Below are 21,367 nucleotides of genomic sequence, written 5' to 3'. Positions count from 1 at the left end.
TGGGGCACGACCCATCCTCGCGTTGACACGGAGAGGGTGGTGCACGACCCCGATGACCGTCGAGGCAGCGGGACTGGCCCAGCTGGGCTCACTGCCCAGAGGCAGTGTATTAAGAAGCGGCCCCGGGACCCGGAGTGGCCCGGGGATCCGATCCAGGAGCCTGTGGCTCCTCCTCCAGCCCCCTCCGGGGCGGCTCGGAGCTCGGGGCCGGCGCCGGTTGAGCCGCAGCCCTTTCCGGGGGGCGGGCCTGGAGGCTGCGACGACACCCCAGCTCCTGCCCCGACAGGTGCGCGCAGCGCGCAGGAATGCAGCCCGCCTGACTCACCAGCGCCTCCTTCCTACCTGCGCCGCCCGTCCATAAAGCACTGCTGGCTCCCGCCCGCCGCCGCCCGACAAGCTGTCCGGCCGGGCTCGCCCGCGCGCTCAGCTCGACCCAACGCAGCCCAAGTCCGAGGTAGTCCCACTCAGGTAGGTGCAGCTCCCACTGCATATCCGAGGGCACGCCGCCTGTCCCGGTGCCCCGGGACGACAGGACTGGAGAGGAAAGTAAATACCCACTCCCGCCCGGGGCTTTTGTTTCCCGTCCCTTCCCTGAAGATTGGCAGGCCCTGGCTCCCTCTGCCCATGCTGCCAGGGCAGGTGCCAAGCCTGCCAGGATGTGGGAAGGGGACAGCTGAGAGGAGGGTGGTTGGGATCTAAGGGAAGGGACGGTGGTCAACAGATGCCCCTGCTAGAAGAGGACGTTGGGTAGGTGGGTAAAAGAAGTGGGTAGAGGCTGGGGGCTCACTGTCCCCTGGGTATGTGCCTCTCCTCGGCATCTGAAGACAGTAGAGGAACAACTGTCTTGCAGCAAGCCCCCTTCCTGTTTGGCTTGACAGGACCTGCTGTGTGGTGACGTGGTGACCCTGTGCACACCGCACAGGGGGAGTCCCTGATTTTCCTCTTGGCTGGCCCGCAGCCTGCTCTCTTCCCAAAGTCTGCTCCAGGCACCTTTTCCCGGGAGCTTTCAGAATCTCACCCAGCAGACCTGTGAGCACTTGCCCCGGGCCATACACTGCTCCACACGATCCTTGGAGTAGCCTTCTGGCTGTCACTGTGGCCCGGGACTCCAGGTGGCTCCCAAGGGTAGACCTCTTCCTTCTTCCCGACAGACTGGCCACACCCTGAACATAGGTTCAACCCAGGTGGGACATTTATTTCTGTCCTCATCAGAACTAAAAGTGAAAAAGCCTCCTGGGGGCTAGGGAGAGAACGGAGAGCAGAAAATGAGTGTCTGGCCCCTTAACCCTGATTTGCAACTGCTGGCAGGGTAGGGACGGGGCTGTTATAGTTCAAGAACTGCTGTCCTGTCTCGGCTCAGCCTGCCATGGCCCACACTCTGATGGCATCCTCAATCCTAACCTTTATGTGAAATCTCGTTGTTTCTATAATAGGCTGCTAGTTTTAAAACTTTTAAAATACAAGTTGGGTCAAAGCAAACACTTGAGTGTCTGCCCAGGCCCTTAATTGGCCTTATATAGACGGTGTGTGTGTGTGTGTATGTGTGTGTGTGTGTGTGTGTGTGTGTGTCCCCAAATCCCCACCAGATCCTCCCAATGCTGACTGCTGGATGGGGAGGCTCTACAATCCCTGTGTCTCATCTGTTCTAAAGCATACGCAGGCAAGACTCTCCCCCCAAAGGGCTGTGCAGAATCCTCAGTAATCCTTTAGTGATGTGCTAAGTGTGTGTTGCTGTCCTGTCCGTTTGTGACAGCTCTAAATGGTGGGCCTGTAAAAAGAACTGGGTTTGTCCCTCTGGTGCCCACACCTGCCTAGGTAATCGGGCCCCACGGGAGGCCAAATCTACAGCTTGCATTATGTAGCATGTGGGTGTGGTGCCTACGCCCAAGGCTGCAAGAAACTCACTTCTCCTAGGAGTCACGCCTCTGCTGATTCAGGGCTCCCCTCTAGCCACTACCCTGTTAGGTTGGCTTCTCCAGGTTGGCTCTGGCTGTGGATATGCAGGGACTGATATCTGCCTCCTTGGGGACCATGCCTTAGATGCAGGGGACAGTGTCTGCCTACTTTTTTTTTTCTCCCCGAGCAGAAGGTCTCAGCCTTACAGACACTTACAGGGACTGTCCCTGCCCTATGTGGGGGTGCTAAGAAGGATTCAAGGTGGAGGGACAGTGGATGTGGCCTTGTGTGAGCCCCTGGAAGTTCTGGCCCTAGACAAAAAGGTGTGGCCCTGGCCTTTGCCCTCCTCAGTGCAGGCCTGGCTAGCTTTGGAGCAAGCTCTTTCCTGACAAGGCTTTGGGCTGCCCATCTTTTCAAAGTCCTGGAAGGTTTCTGGTGCTCTGAGATGGTTTAATAGTGCTCTAATGGCCACCACTGTGTGATAGCCGGCAACAGGGGCTTCTAAACTAACCCTGGGCCTTGCTCAGGTGTCCTGGATCTCTGGGGTAGTTGGCTGGGAAGTGTTTAGAAGCCACGCTGATGAGGCAGCAGTGCAGAACGCAGACAGCAGCCACACCCAAGCCAGCACCTCTCCTCTTGGTCCCACCGCTTGCACAAAGAACAAGGCAACTGGTACAGAGTGGGCAGTGGGTATAGTCAGTGCCCCTGTGAGGATGCCTACTGCTTAGGGACCATATCTCCACCCACTGGGAACTGACAGGCAAAGACATAATAAAAGCCCAACCTGCCTTTGCTGAGACCAGCTCCAAGAGACCTGGTACTGGATCCTCCTCAGAGCCCAGAGTCCACAAAGGCCAGAGAGCTCTTCCTCAGACAGGACAAAGGTATCAGGGCACGTGGTCACTACGGGGATGGTAAGAAAGAGGTAGTGGAGAAGACAGGTATAAAACTCCTCGATTCTGCCATTGACAAGCAGAGTACCCCCCCCAGCGGCTACCTTACCCATGACAGCAGCCACATCCCAGCCACGTCTCTTCCACGTCCCAAGCCATGGGGTTATAGGTATGATCCACCATGTGTGTGCGTCTTGAGCCTCCAGCTCCACACTTACACAGGAGTTGTCTCACCCGACCCGTGGAGCTCTGAGGGGAGCCCATGCTTCACACCAGTGCCGTGGAGACATCACGTGCCCACTGTGGTTTTGCAGGAGGAGGAAGAGGAGGATGGCAGGGCTATGTTCCAGCCCGTGGGTGAAGCTGCTACTGGCAGTAGTGCTGAGTGCTGGTCTCCCTGGAAACATGGGTGAGTCGGGACATCCCTGTAGCTTAGCTCTAGGCAGCATCAATCAGTCCATCTGTCGGCCAACGGACAGCTGTACATCTCTCAGGCTGGAGAACCTGAGGATCCATGCCCTTCACCTCTGGTAGCTGTAGGCCCTGCTAGTGTCCTGGGGTAGAAAGGAAAGAGACTACTTAGGGAGGTGAGCGGCCCACTTATAGGCAGAGCTGAGACCTCAATGGTGGAGCTAAGGGTGTTGGAGGAACCTCCAGGGAGACTACCGACACATCAGCTATGCTCTTGAGTGTTCCCGGTTGGAAAATGGCTCCTACCGATGACGTTCTCCTCCCAGGTGAGGTCATATTCATTACTTGTGGAGGACTATGGTGGGAACATTTACACCCTAGAAACGGACAATCACAGGAAGTCAGGGCTTCCCTTCCTTCTTCAAAACCATTACTAAACCCTGACCAGGGTGCCGTAGACTAGAGTTCAAGAGAGCCCTTACTGTGCGCTCTGGTGCAGCTACTAGGGCCTCATTGTGATTCTGACAAACTAGAATGAAGGGGACCCCCAATAACATCTGTGGAAACTGAGGTCTTTCATTCACCTTCTGAGAACCTACTGTGTGCTCAGCCTTTAACAAGGTTCCTGTGATAAACAAGACAGCGCCCCTTCACTAGAGGAAGGGCAGGGGAAAGACCAGTCCCCTGGCAGCAATCTCAGAGGCACGAGCCATAATGAGGAGAGACTGACAGGGAGGGAATGGTGGAGTGGCTTGTCACAGGAATGACAGCCACACTGAACAGATGGGAGCTTCTGTAGATTACAGCCAACCTTTCGACATTGAGACATGAAAGTTCATGCCTGAGAACTATGCCGTCAAGTTACCGAAAATAAAAATAAAATGTTCTCATGTTTTCACTGAGTCTGCTAAAGTGCACTGGTCTGCACTGATAGTTATGTTGGGCCATGGGAGCCCTCGGGCTCCAGGCTGGACTCACCTGGAAAGGAAGAAGTGGCGAGGGTGGTTCATCCAGCAAAGCCTTCACTTTCGTTTTGCAATTTCCATCCTCCCAACTTAAGAAGAAGGTCCCGGGTTTGGGACCTGATCGCTCCTAGCTGCGCTACATGGAGTAGACAGACCAGGTTCTCCTCTCTACGTTTGGGGGGAGAGAAGTCACACCTCTCTCTGGTGAGGGTGCAGTTGGCAAGGTTGAGGCCTCATTCGCGTGCCCTCTGCTCGCCAGCCAACCGCTGTAAGAAGGCTCAGGTGAAGAGCTGTACGGAGTGCATCCGAGTGGACAAGAGCTGTGCCTACTGCACAGACGAGGTGAGCTACTGCCCACTAGGCTTTCTGGGCCAGCCTGAGCTACCATCCACTGCCCTTTGCCCCACCTCTGGCTCTGGCCATCTTGACCCTTGCCATCCCATCAGCCTAGCGTCAGGTTAGCCAGGGGTGTGAGAAGAGGTGAGGGGTGGGAGTATCAGAAGGAAATAAACCAGGAGTGGGGTAGCCCAGGGTTGGCTCCCACCTCCCCTGAACCCATCTGCTTCTGGTCAGCTGTTCAAGGAGCGACGCTGCAACACCCAGGCGGAGCTTCTGGCTGCAGGCTGCCGGGGAGAGAGCGTGCTGGTCATGGAGAGCAGCCTTGAGATCACAGAGGTGCCCGCAGTGGGGCGGAAGGGTGGGCTCTCGATGCATGACCATGGCAGGCCCGGGGTGCCCCTTTCAGGTCTCCGGAGCGAGCTCCTAATAAACTGCTCCACTCCCTTGGACACAGAACATCCAGATTGACACCAGCCTGCACCGCAGCCAGGTATCTCCCCAAGGCCTGCAAGTGCGGCTGCGGCCGGGTGAGGAGCGCAACTTTGTGTTCAAGGTGTTTGAGCCCCTGGAGAGCCCCGTGGATCTGTATATCCTCATGGACTTCTCCAACTCCATGTCTGATGATCTGGACAACCTCAAGCAGATGGGGCAGAACCTGGGTACGGCTGCAGTACGGAAAAGACGGGAGGGTGGAGGCGGGGCTCGCCCAGCTGGCTCAGGTGCATCGCCCACGCACGACACGGGACAGCTGCACACACCCCTTGCAGAAAGGTGAAGCATCTGAGCCCCCGACACAATACACCTCAAAGAGCCTCTATTCACAGCGGGAGATTCTGGCCAGAGCCTGCTCACTATTTGAGATTTCACAGGAGGTCCAAGAACGTCAAGCAACGAGCCATCCGGCCCTGACAAGGAGGAAACCCCGTGCCACAAGGCTATAGCTAGATCCGTTCTGTGAACTAAACTAAGTCAGCTGCCCCACTATTTCTTTTTTTTTTTTTTTTTTTTTTTTTTTTTTTTTTTTTTTTTCCTTTTTTTTTTCGGAGCTGGAGACCGAACCCAGGGCCTTGCGCTTCCTAGGCAAGCGCTCTACCACTGAGCTAAATCCCCAACCCCTGCCCCACTATTTCTAAATGCATAATTCTAAGTCCCCTCCAGCCCTATTCTCCCCACCTGTACACCTGAACAAGGGCTAGAGAGATGGCGCCACAGTTAAGAGCAATGGCCGCCCTTCCAGAAGATCTGGGTTCAATTCCCAGCACCCAATGGGCAGCTCTGTACCTCCAGTTCCGGGAGGCGTGGTCCCTCTTTGGGCCTCTGTGGACACCAGGCACCCTCATGGTACACAGTCATATATTCTGGCAAGATACCCATACACATAAAATGAAATAAAACAAAAGGAAAAAGAGCTAAGAGTGCATGAGCGGATGTGCAGCCCTGGGTGTTTACAAGAGGTCGTTTTGCTAGCTTCCTCCTTCCTGAGCCAGCATAGAGTCCCCTGTGGGGATGCTGGGACTCAACTCTCCTTTCCTCCTGATGCCCAGCCAAGATCCTGCGCCAGCTCACCAGTGACTACACTATTGGATTCGGAAAGTTTGTGGACAAAGTCAGTGTCCCTCAGACGGACATGAGGCCGGAGAAGTGAGTGTCTGAGTGGGTATGGGCGGGCAGGGGTCCTGGCCATGTGCTCTGTGTCCTCTCATCCGGGCTCATAGAGTTCGCCTCTGACTGGGATGAGTCATGCACACTGGAGCACGTGGGACCTGATCCTTTTCTGACGCTCGCTGTTTCCACCTCTGCGCAGGCTGAAGGAGCCATGGCCCAACAGCGACCCCCCATTCTCCTTCAAGAATGTTATCAGCTTAACAGAGAATGTGGAGGAATTCTGGGACAAACTGCAAGGAGAACGCATCTCAGGCAACCTGGACGCTCCTGAAGGAGGCTTCGACGCCATCCTGCAGACAGCCGTGTGCACAGTGAGTGCCGAGGGACCACCCTGCCAGCCTAGGCCAGGGCTGCACCTTTATGGGAAGGACATGAACTGTTGCCAGCCTATTCCATTACTGTTAGGCTCAGAATCCTTTAAGGGGGTCCCCAGAGGCTTGAACCCCATTCCTTAAGATCATCAGATGTTCCATCAGCCCCTAATTCTAATCCTAGTTTTGACATGCTGGGAATCCAGCTCCGTGCCTGCCTTGTGACAACCTGTGTTTGTATCGGCCAGAGAGGCAGACATGGGTCTAGTAGTCCTGGAATATTCAAGGCCCTGACACTGGCCTACCCGACCGTCTCTCAGTCTACAAGCTGCCCAGTTTCCAACTGTGCTGGTAGCTATTTTTTTTTTAATTTATTTATATATGAGTACACTGTAATCGTCCTCAGACACACCAGAAGAGGGCATCAGATCCCATTACAGATGGTTGTGAGCCACCATGTGGTTGCTGGGATTTGAACTCAGGACCTTTGGAAAAGCAGTCCGTGCTCTTAACCACTGAGCCATCTCTCTAGCCCTCTTTATTTATTTATTATTTATTATTTATTTATTATTTATTTATTTTTGTGTATTTATGTGTGTGTTAGAGGTCAGGGAATAACTTGTGGATGTCAGTTCTCTCCTTCCCCCATGCCTCGGGGGTCTAACTCAGATTATCAGGCATGAGGACAAGGACCATTGTCTGCAAAGCCGTATCTCTGGCCCAGGGCTGGCAGTTAAAATGGCCACTTCTTTTTATGCCCACACCAATTTTTTTCCATTTTGAAAATTATCTATCTATAACTGCAGATAAATTAGAAAACAAAGAACGAAAATTGCCTGTAATTCCAAAAACAACAAACAGCCATCCCTTTGATAGCCTGCCGACATATTTTGTTCTTTTTCCTACATTTTACATAGTGGAATTGTTTTTCCTATAGTTCTGAAACTTCACACACACACACACACACACACACACACACACACACACACACACACACCGCCTATTTTTTTCTTCACTCGATGCTGTCAAAAGCACTTCTGTGTAATGCACAGTTTTTGAAATCACACTCTATGAAGAAAGGCATTCTTCTCTCATTTATTCAGATATGAAGTGTCCCTGGAGGTCTTGGTCTTCACTGTTGGGGTGACTGAGCCTTTCAGAGGTGGGGCCTGGTAAGAAGGCTTCAGACCCTTGACGGGATGGCGAGGAGAAGGTTCCTGCTCCTTCACTCACATTCACGGGGCAAGATGAGCAGTTGGCTTTGTACCTGTTCCCAGAGGGATGTGCCCTCCCCTGAGGGCAGAGCACTGTGGCCCAGTGAACCATGGGTATAACTCTGAAGCCATGAGCCCACACCAACCTTTCTTAGTCACAAACTCTTTCATTTGCCATCATGGCACACACGGTAGGAAGACATCAGAGTCTTATCGAAACAACCAGAGACAATAGTGACCTTTGATGGATAGCATGAAGGCTGGCATAGAAGGGGCGACTGTGGTCTGTGGCAGTTTCTTACCCAAGTCTGATTCTCCACGCTGTCTTCACGTTCTGGGAAATGCTCTGTACCCGGATGCTTGTATCTCTTGTATCTCAGCACTTGGGTGGATGTAGGGGGACCAGGGGTCTAAGAGCATCCTCAGCCACATACAGAGTTCAAGGCCAGCATGGGCTCTGTGAGACCCTGTCTGAAAGACAAACCAGGCTGCAGGTTGGGGGGCTATGCCTTTAATCTCAGCACTTGGCAGGCAGAGGCACAGGGATCTCTGAGTTCGAGGCCAGGCTGGTGTGCAAGGTGAGTTTACAGAGACGTCAGGAGCTGCGTACTGAGCTTCTGTCTCAATAAACAAAACAAACAAACAAACAAACGAATAAAGCACAACAGTGTGCAGGAGAGACGGTTTGGCAGTCAGGAGAACTGACTGCTCTTCCAGAGGACCCAGGTTCAATTCCAGCACCCACACACCTGTGGCTTAAACCATCTTTAGCTCCAGTTCCAGGGAATCTGGCCCACTCTTCTGGTTTCTGCAGACGCCATGCATACATGGGTACAGACAGACAGACATTCAGGCAAACATCCAAAATTATGAAATAAAATATATAGGCCAACCTGGTCTATCTAATGAGTTCTATGACAGCTAGGGACCTTGTCTCAAGATAAATAAATAAAAATCAGATAAATGTATAAAATCACTGGCTAGAGAAATTGGTCAACATTTATGAGCACGTGCTGCGCTTCCAGAGGACCAAAGTTTGATTCCTAGCATCTACATCAGACAGCTCGCAACTGGGGGGGGGGGACCTGACACCCTCTTTTGGCCTCCTTGGACATCTATACACATGAGGCATACAAAAACACAAGTGTATACATAAACAAATAAAACATATTTAAAAAAATCACCCCAAGCCAGGTATGGTGGCACATGACTTTAATCCCAGCTTTTGAGAGGCAGAGGTAGGAGGATCTCTGTGAGTTCAAAGCCAACCTGGTCTATATAATGAGTTCTAGGACAGCTAGGGCTACATAGAGAGACCCTATCTCAAGATAAATAAATAAAAATAAAACAAACAAACAAAGTCCTCCCAAACAGTGCCAGATGTGGTCTGTGCCAACAACCCCAGCATTCAAGAGGCTAAGGCAGAAAGATCTCAAATCAGCCTAGATTACGGGGCAAGGCCCTATCTTAAAAACAAAGACACCTGATGTATTTTTCAAATTATTTGCTGTCTTAGCCAGTGTTCTATTGCTGTGAAGAGACACTATGATCATAGCAACTCTTTTGTTTTTTAAGATTTATTTTATTATATATAAGTACACTGTCGCTGTCTTCAGACACACCAGAAGAGGGCATCAGATCCCATTACAGAGGGTTGTGAGCCACCCTGTGGTTGCTGGGATTTGAACTCAGGACCTCTGGAAGAGCAGTCAATGCTCTTAACCGCTGAGCCATCTCTCCAGCCCAATCATAGCAACTCATAAAATAAAGAATTTCATGGGGGCTGGCTTACAGTTTCAGAGGTTTAGTCCAGCATCATGGCGGGAAGCATGGCGGCATGCAGGGAAACATGGTTTCCTGCTGCCTGTGGATGTGGACGAAAAACCATGTCCACATCCACAGGCAGCAGGAAGAGACACTAGACTAAGAATAAGCTTCTGAAACCCCAAAGCCTCCAACAAGCCACGCCTCCTAATCCCTCTCAAGTAGTGCCACTCCCCAATGACCAGGCATTCGAATGTATGAGCCTGGGGGGGGGGGGCTGTCCTGTGGAAACCACCATAACCACTCCATCTCTTTCAACCTGCGCATTTACTTAACATGGTGCTGTGAACATTTTCCTCTGCTTCTAAACTATCCTTACAGTACGACTGAGGGCTTGGACTCTCTCGCGATGCCCATGCTGGGCACACACTCTGCCATGGTGCCCGTGCTGGGCACACTCTGCACATCATCTCTTCCCGGTCTTCTCTGTCATTCACATGCTGTGTGATAGCATGTGCTGTTAATCCTGTGGCTTCAGTTCAGCCCCCTTGGGGGTACTGTTTCCCTTTTCCTACATCATGAAAGGATTCCAGTCCTCAGCAAGCAGCCTGCTTAGTGGGCCTGCCCCTCCTTGCCTTGCAGAGGGACATTGGCTGGAGGGCGGACAGCACCCACCTGCTGGTGTTCTCCACCGAGTCTGCCTTCCACTATGAGGCTGATGGTGCCAACGTGCTGGCCGGCATCATGAACCGCAATGATGAGAAGTGCCACCTGGACGCCACGGGTGCCTACACCCAGTATAAGACCCAGGACTACCCATCTGTGCCCACACTGGTTCGCCTGCTTGCCAAACACAACATTATCCCCATCTTTGCTGTCACCAACTACTCTTACAGTTACTACGAGGTATGAGGCCTGGGTCCCCTGCACAGTGCAGGGGGCTGGAAAATGGAACCTCTCAACTCCTTCTTCCCTCTTCACCGTCCCCAAAACTTCTGGGTCCCTAGGAGTGGGCTCTCATGGGAAGTTCTCTTGCCCATCCCCTACCTGAACTCTGGAGCAGATGAGGGAGTATGTGCCTGGCTTTACCACAGGGCACAGTAGATGCATCTAAAGATAGCTACCTAGTAAGATAGTATCTACGGCAGATACAAAGTGAAGGAGCTTAACCCAGGGCCTTCTCTTGCAGAAGCTCCATAAATATTTCCCCGTCTCCTCTCTGGGAGTCCTGCAGGAAGATTCATCCAACATCGTGGAGCTGCTGGAGGAGGCTTTCTATGTGAGGAGCAGAGTGGACTGCAGAGGCTGAGCCCCTCTGGGACAGGGAGGGAGGAAGGAGTGGGCGAGCGGTTGAAGGATGAGTCTGGGATAGGCCAGTGAAGCGAGTCTCTGGCTGTCCCTGGAGCCTGGGAGTCTACTGGGCAATGGCCCAGGCTCCCACAGGGCCTGCCACTAAGCTCGCATGCCCACCCCCATCTGCCTTCCATTCCAGTCAGGTGAAGAACAGCCAGGTTGGGCCAAGGTGACTGAGCCCAGGCCCCACACAGATCACTGATCATTTCTTCTCCTCCAGCGAATTCGCTCCAACCTGGACATCCGGGCTCTGGACAGCCCGAGAGGCCTGAGGACAGAGGTCACCTCCGATACCCTCCAGAAGACGGAGACTGGGTCCTTTCACATCAAGCGGGGGGAAGTGGTATGTTTCTGTGGACACGAGAATAGGAGGTTCCTGAAGGAGTGAACCTTCTAACAAGGGACACACGTGGGCCCTGGGGCTCTGTTCTTCTGGCACCGATCTCTTGGATGAGCCCGGCACATCCCTCTGCTTGCGAGAATCCCTGTGCACACACTGGGACTGAATAAGGGTGTGCAGCTCTGAGGGTTGCTGAGCCGAGCGAGCCGGCTAATTCGGCAGAGCCCCTGTCGGCCTCGGCTCACACTGGGATCCCCACAGGGCACATACAATGTGCATCTTCGGGCAGTGGAGGACATAGATGGGACACATGTGTGCCAGATGGCCAAAGAAGACCAAAGGGGTAACATCCACCTGAAACCCTCCTTCTCCGATGGCCTCCGGATGGACGCGAGCGTCATCTGTGACGTGTGTGCCTGCGAGCTGGTGAGAGTCAGCCCTGCTGTGGGTGAGGGAGCGAGGAGCTGATCCCCCTCACTAGGACCCTGGGTAAAAGACATGGAACCTCCTCTGGTGGACACACATCCCTGGAGGGCTGTCCCAAGTCACAGAGAGCAGCAGAAATACCCAGTGGCAAAGCCGGGCATAAAAGAAGCACTTGTAACCAAGCGCTTAGGAGACTGGAAGAAGAGAACCTTGAGGCCAATTTGGGCTAAAATTCCCAGCCAGGCGATGGAGGTGCAGAGGCAGGCAGATCTCTGAGTTCAAGGCCAGCCTGGTCTGCAGAACAGCCAGGGCAACACAGATAGACCTTGTCTTGGAAGAAATAAAAACAAAAAAACAAACAGAGAGAGAGAGAGAGAGAAAGAGAGAGAGAGAGAGAGAGAGAGAGAGAGGTTAGTTCCAGACCAGCCTCAGCTGCATAACGAGACCTTGTCCCCTACCCACCAAATGTGCCCAGTGGCTCTGTCCCTTCCTTCTATGCATGTACACGCCACAATCTTGTTCCAGCAAAAGGAGGTTCAGTCAGCTCGCTGTCACTACAGAGGAGACTTCATGTGTGGACACTGTGTGTGCAACGAGGGCTGGTGAGTGGGAGAAGGGAACTACCCCGACACGTTCAGCCTCAGGGCAGTCCTTGCATGCAGTCATGTCCTCGAAAGGGCTGAAGGAGGGGCACGCTCAGTTGTTGGGCGAACCAGTTTAACGCTGTTTGGGATGGTCCTTACTGAGCTGAGGCTGGCTTAGTCTGTTTGGGGCTTGTTTGATTTCATTTGGTTGATTGAATGGTGGGTTTTGTTGAGTGTTACTGTGTAGGGCAGACTGGCCTCAAACTCAAAATCCTGTTGTAGACCTGCCAGTCCTGAGAGTCTGTGCTACCAGGTCTGTCTCTGATCTCCAACTCTTCTTCTTCTTCTTCTTCTTCTTCTTCTTCTTCTTCTTCTTCTTCTTCTTCTTCTTCTTCTTCTTCTTCTTCTTCTTCTTCTTCTTCTTTTCTTCCTCCTCCTCCTCCTCCTCCTCCTCCTCCTCCTCCCTCCTCCTCCTCCTCCTCCTCTTCCTCTTCTTCCTCCTCTTCTTTAATTACAATGGTGCAAAAGTGGCTGACAGTAGGCTAGGCTGGGCTAAGCTGTTACTGGCTTAGGTGCTGGAAATGTGATTCAATTTACAATGGGTTTGTAGAGCAGAACCCCATCATAAACTGAAGCACATCCACACATGGACACATGGGCTATTTCTGGGTGTCTCTCTGCTCAGACAGACAAGATGGCTGTCAGAGGCGGGTCTGGATGCTGAGAGCAAGTCTGACTTGCTTTGCTTTTTTCTTTTTTTTTTTTTTTCTTTTTTTGGGGAGCTGGGGACCGAACCCAGGGCCTTGCGCTTGCTAGGCAAGCGCTCTACCGCTGAGCTAAATCCCCAACCCCGCTTTTCTTTTTTCAATATTTATTTATTTTTATGTATGTGAGTACACAGTAGCTGTCTTCAGACACAGCAGAAGAGGGCATCAGATCCCATGACAGATGGTTGTGAGAGCCACCATGTGGTTGCTGGGATTTGAACTCAGGACCTCTGGAAGAGCAGTCAGTTCTCTTAACCGCTGAGCCATCTCTCCAGCCCCTGACTTGCCCTTCACTTCAGATCTTTTCTACCACACGCACACAGACCACCTAGTCTGAAATGAGCTGTGTAGCAGATATGATGATGGCTCACCTCCCAGCACTCGGGAGGCAGAAGCAGATGGATGTATACGTGTGTGTGTGTGTGTGTGTGTATGTGTGTGTGTGTGTGTGTGTATCTCCAGGCCAGCTAGACCTGTGCAATAGACCCTGTCTCAGAAAGAAAAGAAATTAGCTTGCAGGCCAGTGTTTAAAGGGTGTTTAAAGCTTCGAGACACTTGCTGGCTGCAGTGCTTCATGTACAGACGACTTGGTGACTTGGGGAGCTGAGGCAAGAGGATTGTCCAAGCCCAGTAGCTTGCATCCTGGACACTGTAATGAAACCTTAAATAAGCAGCAAATCCTCCCTATCCAGGCGCAGTGACGCCTACTCCTGCTCCCAGTACTGGGGAGGCAGAGAGAGGATCTGGACAAAACCAGCCCAGTCCTAGTGAGTTCCAAGTCAGCCAGGGCCTCCTGTTTCACACACAACAAAAAACAAAGACAAGCAAAATCGCCCCGAGACACTGAGCAAGTCTGTCGTAACTCGAGACAGATGAACATTGAAGAGGGACAATTAGTGAGCAGGGACCCTGAAGTTTGGGTCCCAGCTGAGTCACTGCTGTCTGCATGACATGGACTTACCGCCACCCTTGTGGAGCCTCAGTTTTGTGGTCTGTAAAATGGGAGCATAAAAGTCCAAGGCTTCCTCCCAAGCTGTGCAGTAGTGACCAGTTCCTCCCTCAGGAGTGGCAAAACCTGCAACTGCTCCACGGGTTCCCTGAGTGACACGCAGCCCTGCCTGCGTGAGGGTGAGGACAAACCATGCTCGGGCCACGGCGAGTGCCAGTGCGGACGTTGTGTGTGCTACGGTGAAGGCCGCTACGAGGGTCACTTCTGCGAGTATGACAACTTCCAGTGTCCCCGCACCTCTGGATTCCTTTGCAATGGTGAGCTCAGTCCTGTGGGCGGGGAGGGTACTTGGTAGAGGCAGAACCCCTCCCCCAGTCCCACCCCTGTTAGGGTTCAGCCAGAGCCTATACCTCCCCTCCCTCATCTGCAGTGTCTGTGACCAAGGTCCCTGACAGCCAGGAAAGCACTCTTCCTTCCCTGGGGCTGCCTCTGGCAACTCAGATCCCCACTCCATCTCAAGATGGAGGCAATCCGGTTCAACCCCCAAAGGATGACAGGAACATGGCAGAACAATCTTTCTTCTCCAATGATGCAAAACTTCCAGTGGCGGCCACAAGTTTATGTCTCCTTCATGTTTCTGAGGGGCCTAGCGCGGGGTCGCACCAGGGCAGTGGGTGCATAGTCATAAGCGCTGAGATTGTGCAGGCCCGGGCTGACAGGTGGCGCATCCCAGGCAAGGGTGAGAGGAGCGAGTGAAAACCCAACCATTAGACATTTATTAAACTCCACTGTGCACTGGTCACCAGACAGCATGCTCTTGCTTTTCTATATCTTTATGTGTCCTATTTTGGTGGGGTTTTTTTGTTGTTGTTGTTGTTGTTTTGTTTTTGTTTGTTTGTTTTCTTTTTTTCGGAGCTGGGGACCGAACCCAGGGCCTTGTGCTTGCTAGGCAAGCGCTCTACCACTGAGCTAAATCCCCAACCCCAACCCCGTTTTTTTTTTTTTTTAACTTTTACCACCCTTTGTGTGTCTGCGGAAGCGTGCGTGAAGCGTGCGCGTGTGTCATGGTATATAGATGGAAATCAGAGGACAGTCTGCAGGAGCCAGTTCTCTCCGCCATATTGGCTCTAGAGATTGACTCCTCTGGTCAGGCTTCTCAGGTTTGACCCCCTGAGCTGACCCTTCCTTCCCCTGTGTCTTTTGTCTACTGTTTCTTCTCTACGGCTCTCCATCCCAGAGTGTGGTAGAGAAACGAAAGGGTAAGGTAGGTAGGTGTATCTGGAGCAGGGCAGACAGTTAGTAGAGGCGGAGGTGTGAGTGAGGAAAGCAGGAATGTATTTGGGGGGATGTAGTGGAGCCAGTGTACAAGCAGCTTGGGTTGGGGGGCAGCAAGGAGCCTCACTTAGGCTACACTGACTTGTGACGCCTAAGCATGCATTGGTAGGTTCTCCTAGATACTTTGTCACAGTTTGCTGGCTTTAGGAGACATTGTTGGTTGACTGGGGGCAGGACCAAGCACACAATGCTACAGGCGTGTGAGTTCTGGAGACTGAACTCAGACCCCACAAGCACCTCTTCCCTCCGAGCCGTCTCACCTCCCCTGCAGTTTGATTTCTTACTTATTTTTATCTGTACCTTTTTCCAGTCTATTGTCCCATTACAGATCCTTGAAGAAGGCAGAACAGAGGGGAGAAGATTCAAGAAAATTGGGGGGTGGGGGTGGTTGGGGATTTAGCTCAGCGGTAGAGCGCTTGCCTAGCAAGCGCAAGGCCCTGGGTTCGGTCCCCAGCTCTGAAAAAAAAGAAAAAAGAGAAAAAAAAAATCGAGGGGCAGCTTCTACCACAGGAGCTCCCAGAGGCCCACCGTAATGGGTGGCCATCTTGAATGGCATACCTGAATGTGGTTCTACTCTTCCTTCCCTCCTCTCTTTGCAGACCGGGGACGCTGCTCCATGGGAGAGTGTGTGTGTGAGCCTGGTTGGACCGGCCGCAGCTGTGACTGTCCCCTCAGCAATGCCACCTGTATCGATAGCAATGGGGTAGGCTTGGGCACTGGGCGGGTGGTGAGCACTGGAGGGGGCAGGGAAGGATGGGGCTCTGCTGGCTCACTGCCAACTCCCCCTGCCCCAGGGCATCTGCAATGGACAAGGCTTCTGTGAGTGTGGCCGTTGTCACTGCAACCAGCGGTCTTCGCTCTACACGGACACCACCTGTGAGATCAACTACTCTGCGGTGAGGCAAGGGTTCCTGGGATGTGGGCATGAGAACCCCAGGGGCTGCAGAGGCTGGGAAGGAGAAGCTGGCTGGGGGCACTAGGGAAAGGGAGTTGGGTTCAAACAGCATGGTTTCTATTCTCCTCTCCTCTCCCCAGATACGCCTGGGCCTCTGTGAGGACCTCCGCTCCTGTGTTCAGTGCCAGGCCTGGGGCACCGGGGAGAAGAAAGGGCGCACGTGTGAGGAATGCAACTTTAAGGTCAAGATGGTAGACGAGCTTAAGAAAGGTAGGGTGTCAGCATGTAGCCCTACAGCTTTACTTCCAGCACATGGGAGACAGCAGCAGGTGGACCTCTGTCTACTCAATGAGTCCCAATATGGCAGGAGGAACCCAGCAGGGAGGAGGGAGGGGTCACTCGCTGGGGAAAAGGCTTGAGCTCCGATTTGAGGTCATGCGTCCCCGACTGGGTTTGTGAATGGAGCTGTGAGAGGCTTCAGGATCCAGATGGGGAAGCTGAGCCTAGTGCAGGTACAGAGTCAGAGCGAGAGGCACAGAGGCCTGGCGGTGAGCACACAGCCCAGAGGGAACCAAGAGTCCGTGTAACTGGGAGTGAGGGGTCAGATGAGTGAGCCCACGGCACAGTTGCGGGGCCCCGGTGGGGCATGTTGTGGGATGGTGGGATATTATTTGTCTCCTCCTACGTCAGCTCTCCTGGCTGGACACCATACTCATGATGGCGCGCAGTGCAGGGAAGTGGGGGAGATGAACTTTCAGACTAGGGTATTAGCAGTGGCATCCCTCGGCCGGGGCAGTCGCCTTCATCCTGGTGACTACTCTAGTCAGGGGACTTCACTCTGCCCAAACCTCAGGGAAGGCCACGGAGGAGGTAATACTTCTCCTGGTCCTGGGGTGCCCCAATGGAGGGCTGGGGTCAGGGTGCCATGCTAACAGTCTATGGGTCCAGCGGAAGAGGTGGTGGAGTACTGCTCTTTCCGGGACGAGGATGACGACTGCACTTACAGCTACACCGTGGAGGGCGACGGCAGCCCTGGGCCCAACAGCACCGTCCTGGTCCACAAGAAGAAAGGTGAGCTGGCAGATGGGCGCGCGCAGCCTGTGGCCCCTGGCAGCCCGGGTGGTCGTGCTCACTGCCTCTCCTCACACCCTGCAGACTGCCCTCCCGGCTCCTTCTGGTGGCTCATCCCCCTGCTCATCTTCCTCCTGTTGCTCCTGGCGTTGCTTCTGCTGCTCTGCTGGAAATACTGTGCCTGCTGCAAAGTAAGTGCCCGGCCCAGGCCTCCTGGATGGAAGATTATAGAGGATTGAGAGCGGCCATGGCAGAGCCGACCGCATCTGCCTGACTCTACTGCCTCCTGCTTTGGGGCATCGGTGGCCAGAGCCCCAGAGTACTTACAGGAGTTGGTCCCCCTGTGATCCCCTGTGATCCCCCTGTGAACAAGGCGGGCAGAAGCTGACAGTCTGGGGCTGTCAGCAGAGGGAACAGACTTGAGGGGTGCATAGCATCAGAATGCAGGGTTGTAAGGGCAGAGACCACATACCGCTCTAACCCATGGCAGTGTGGGATGTGTGCGTGTGGTACACAGAAGTGGGTTCTATGATCGAATTCGTTAGAGAAGTATGTATTCCTCAGAGCCTTCAAATGTCTACATAAAGGGTTAGGGATGTAGCTGAGTTGATGTTGGTCTTGCTTCATACTTATGAAGCCCTGGGCTTGATCCCAAACATTCCATAACACTGGGGCAGAGCTAGACGTGGAGGTGAACAACTTTAATCCCAGCAGCAGTCAGGAGGCAGAGGCAGGGGGATCTTTGTGAGTTTGAGGAGAGCCTGGTCTACACAGCAAGATCCAGGCCAGCCAAGGCTGCATAGTGAGACTTTGTCTCAAACAAACCAGAGCAGGAGGGGTGGGGGAGGGAGACAGAGACACAGAGAGACAGAGACAGAGAGAGACAGAGACAGAGAGACAGAGACAGAGAGACAGAGAGATTCCTATCATCTGGGGATAAGAATGCAGGAGTGTGCCAAGGTTGTTCTCAACTACATAGCAAGTTTGAGGGCAGCCTGGGCTACATGAAAACCTGCCTCAAAAATAAATAAGCAGAGACCCAAGCACGGTGGCCCACACTTTTAATCTCAGAACTCAGAAGCAGGCTGATCTCTGTTAGCTCCAGGCCTGGTCTACAGAGCAAGTACCAGGTATTCCAGGACTACATAGAGGGGGCCTTGTCTCAAAATAAATAAAAATGAATTGTAAAAATTAAAACAGAGTTGGGAAGATGGCTCAGCAGGAAAAGGCACCAGCTGCCAGCTGCCATAGCTGACCGACAACCTTACTTTGGTTTCTGGGACCCACGTGGTGGAGAGAACCAACTCCTATCAGTTATCCTTTGACCTCCATGTATGTGTGTGTGTGTGTGTGTGTGTGTGTGTGTGTGTGTGTGTGCCTCTGTGTGTGTGAGGGGGCGGCGTTTCTCTGTGTAACAGCTCTGGCTGTCCTGGAACTCACAGACTCACAGAGATCCGCCTGCCTCCGCCTCCTGAGTGCCGGGATTAAAGGTGTGCACCACCATGCCTGGCGAAGGATTATTTTTAAAGGGAGGGGAGAGTGAGAGAAGTAGGGTCTGGGAGGATATCTCAGTGAGTCAGAGCATTTGCTGAAGCAGCACGAGGACCTGACTTTGAATCCTTATCACCTCGTAACCCCAGTGCTGTGGGAGGCAGAGACAGAGGAATTGTTGGCCGCCAGCCTATCTCTGGGTTCAATGATAGATCCTGTGTCAAAGGAATAATGTGGAAAATGGCAGAGCAGGATACCCGGTGTCCTCCTCAGACTCCTGCACACGTGCGCGTGCGCACACACACACACACACACACACACACACACACACACACATATACACACTCACACACATGTTCACACATTATACACACACGTGCTCCTCAGGCTCCTGTACATGTTCCTGCATGCACACACACGTACACACACACTTCTAGTGACAAGACGTGACGTGGAGGTGCCTGGAGAGGCCTATCTAACCTGGGACAACCATCCTAACCTCACCTCTAACTCTTATCTCCTAGGCCTGCCTGGGACTTCTTCCTTGCTGCAACCAAGGTATGGGCCAGGCACAAGTGCGAGCAGTGGGTATCTGACTGCTCTTTCTTTGGGCCGGAGGAGATGCGTGGGTGGAGCCAAAAGCAGAGAAAGTGGAGGCCCTGGGTTCCACCTGATGGGTGCGGCTGTGGAGGCCTAGGTGGGGTCCCTGGTGCTGAGGACCCTTCCCCGCAGGTCACATGGTGGGCTTTAAGGAAGATCACTATATGCTGCGGGAGAACCTGATGGCCTCTGACCACCTGGACACGCCCATGCTACGAAGTGGGAACCTCAAGGGACGAGACACAGTCCGCTGGAAGATCACCAACAATGTGCAACGGCCTGGCTTTGCCACCCATGCCGCCAGCATCAGCCCCACAGAGCTCGGTGAGGGGCAGGGCTGGATGCTGCCCTTCTTGGCACTACCCTTAGGATTTCTGTCCCTGACCCAGGCCATACCATTCCTGTTCTCCTTGGAGGTTGGGTACTCAGTCCCTTTATGTCCCATCGCGATGGCACCGTGACTCTAGGGCTGTGTGTACCTGGCACACTGACAACAGCCAGTTGTCCTTGGCCTTAGGCTGGTGTGTAGAGGTCACGCTCTGCAGTGCCTTCTGCATAGCGGGCTGACGGTGCCCATCTTTCCCACGCAGTCCCCTACGGGCTGTCCCTGCGCCTTGGCCGCCTCTGCACTGAGAACCTCATGAAGCCTGGCACCCGAGAGTGTGATCAGCTACGCCAGGAGGTGGAGGAAAATGTGAGGACCAGAATCAGCTGAGTGGGGGCCACCAGACGTGGGTGTGGTGGTCGCCTGTGGGAGAGCCGAGGGCTGTAAGCCCGGAACCTAGACTTTTCTAGGCAGGAGGGAGAGGAGCTCTTTGGACGTGTGCTTCGAATGGGGTCATCTTGGGTGGCAGCAGAGCCTGGCTTTCAGGGTTCATCCCTCAGGCCTAGGGAAGCTAACCTAGGAGAGGTCCTCTGGCCTAATCTCAGCCTTCTCCCCTTGCCTGACAGCTGAATGAGGTATACAGACAGGTCAACGGTGTACACAAGCTCCAGCAGACGAAGTTCCGGTGAGTCCTGGGGAGCCCCAGGTCGGGTGTATGTGTGTGTGGTGGTGTTAGGGTACCTGCCTGCACTGAACCCTGCTCTCAGGCAGCCAGGGTGCCCAGGGTTGGATGGGAGTTGTTCACTCAAGCTCCCACTCCAAAAGACACATGGCTCATGGCCCTCCTTTGTCCCCACAGACAGCAACCCAACGCCGGGAAAAAGTGAGTTGAAGAATACAAGATGGGCAGTCCCACCTCCTTCCCTCCACCCTGAGCTCTGACCACCTACCTGCCCACCCGTTCTAGCCCTCTGACCACACCGTAGGAAGGGAAGGCCCTAAGTGCCATTAGCTAGGCCCTCAATTCCTTCCTTCCAAGGTCTGTTCATCAAGCAACTACCTGTAAGATGCATTTACCGTGAATCGACCCCTCAACTAAAACAAAACAGAGACCAGCCCGTGCCCCACGGGCTTGTGGCCCTGCCCCTCCTCTCCCAGGGCTGCCTTAGTTGCAGCCAGGTTACCAAACAGACACCAGGTCCTGCGGCTTCTGCCCTGCTGGGGAGGAGGGTAGGTGACAAGGAGCCCTACGGCTAGTCAGAACTGGGATGGGCCACACATGGCCAGGCTCTGGCCAGCACCTCTGAGGGCTCACAGCCATCTCAGCCAACACTCTCGGTGACTGCCAGAGTGTCCCCCTTTCTGACTCCATTTTCCAATGAGAAAACTGAGACTCAGGGAGGTTAAGTCCCTGGCCTGAGCCTGCCTACCTGTCAAGGACCAGAGCCAGAATTTGAACCCTGACCTGAGCCTCCCTGCTGCCCCACACCCAGCCCTTGTACAGCAGCCCTGTTTGTCGAGGTGGGCGGGGAAGCCCCTTCCTCTGGAGTGGCAGGATGGTGGAGGAGGAGCCAGTGCTGACTCACGTCTTGTCCCTCCTCCTCTACTTGGACACACAACCCAGGCAAGACCACACCATTGTGGACACAGTGTTGCTGGCGCCCCGCTCTGCCAAGCAGTCGCTGCTGAAGCTGACAGAGAAGCAGGTGGAGCAGGGGTCCTTCCATGAACTCAAGGTGGCCCCTGGTTACTACACCCTCACAGCAGAGCAGG

At 53.6% G+C, this 21,367-nt stretch overlaps 1 protein-coding gene across 1 annotated transcript in view; it reads left to right on the top strand.

Moving 5' to 3' along the window:
* Nucleotides 1-255: 255 nt before the first annotated feature.
* The window catches only part of Itgb4 (integrin subunit beta 4), a 36,008-nt gene continuing 14,896 nt past the window's right edge, over nucleotides 256-21,367 (top strand). The window contains exons 1-24 of the mRNA XM_032912086.1: nucleotides 256-468; nucleotides 3,104-3,198; nucleotides 4,425-4,507; nucleotides 4,739-4,840; nucleotides 4,959-5,163; nucleotides 6,049-6,145; nucleotides 6,309-6,480; nucleotides 10,101-10,364; nucleotides 10,648-10,737; nucleotides 11,032-11,154; nucleotides 11,413-11,577; nucleotides 12,103-12,179; nucleotides 13,992-14,194; nucleotides 15,812-15,915; nucleotides 16,007-16,108; nucleotides 16,248-16,377; nucleotides 17,056-17,178; nucleotides 17,263-17,369; nucleotides 19,194-19,227; nucleotides 19,402-19,593; nucleotides 19,860-19,963; nucleotides 20,221-20,279; nucleotides 20,454-20,477; nucleotides 21,219-21,367. Coding sequence (XP_032767977.1) covers nucleotides 3,120-3,198; nucleotides 4,425-4,507; nucleotides 4,739-4,840; nucleotides 4,959-5,163; nucleotides 6,049-6,145; nucleotides 6,309-6,480; nucleotides 10,101-10,364; nucleotides 10,648-10,737; nucleotides 11,032-11,154; nucleotides 11,413-11,577; nucleotides 12,103-12,179; nucleotides 13,992-14,194; nucleotides 15,812-15,915; nucleotides 16,007-16,108; nucleotides 16,248-16,377; nucleotides 17,056-17,178; nucleotides 17,263-17,369; nucleotides 19,194-19,227; nucleotides 19,402-19,593; nucleotides 19,860-19,963; nucleotides 20,221-20,279; nucleotides 20,454-20,477; nucleotides 21,219-21,367 — 2,788 coding nt within the window. The 5' untranslated portion in view covers nucleotides 256-468; nucleotides 3,104-3,119. The remainder of the gene's footprint in view (nucleotides 469-3,103; nucleotides 3,199-4,424; nucleotides 4,508-4,738; nucleotides 4,841-4,958; nucleotides 5,164-6,048; nucleotides 6,146-6,308; nucleotides 6,481-10,100; nucleotides 10,365-10,647; nucleotides 10,738-11,031; nucleotides 11,155-11,412; nucleotides 11,578-12,102; nucleotides 12,180-13,991; nucleotides 14,195-15,811; nucleotides 15,916-16,006; nucleotides 16,109-16,247; nucleotides 16,378-17,055; nucleotides 17,179-17,262; nucleotides 17,370-19,193; nucleotides 19,228-19,401; nucleotides 19,594-19,859; nucleotides 19,964-20,220; nucleotides 20,280-20,453; nucleotides 20,478-21,218) is intronic.

The sequence above is a fragment of the Rattus rattus genome, chromosome 9 (genome assembly GCF_011064425.1).
Source record: "Rattus rattus isolate New Zealand chromosome 9, Rrattus_CSIRO_v1, whole genome shotgun sequence".
NCBI classification, from domain to species: domain Eukaryota; kingdom Metazoa; phylum Chordata; class Mammalia; order Rodentia; family Muridae; genus Rattus; species Rattus rattus.
This window is presented reverse-complemented; position numbering and strand designations above follow the sequence as displayed.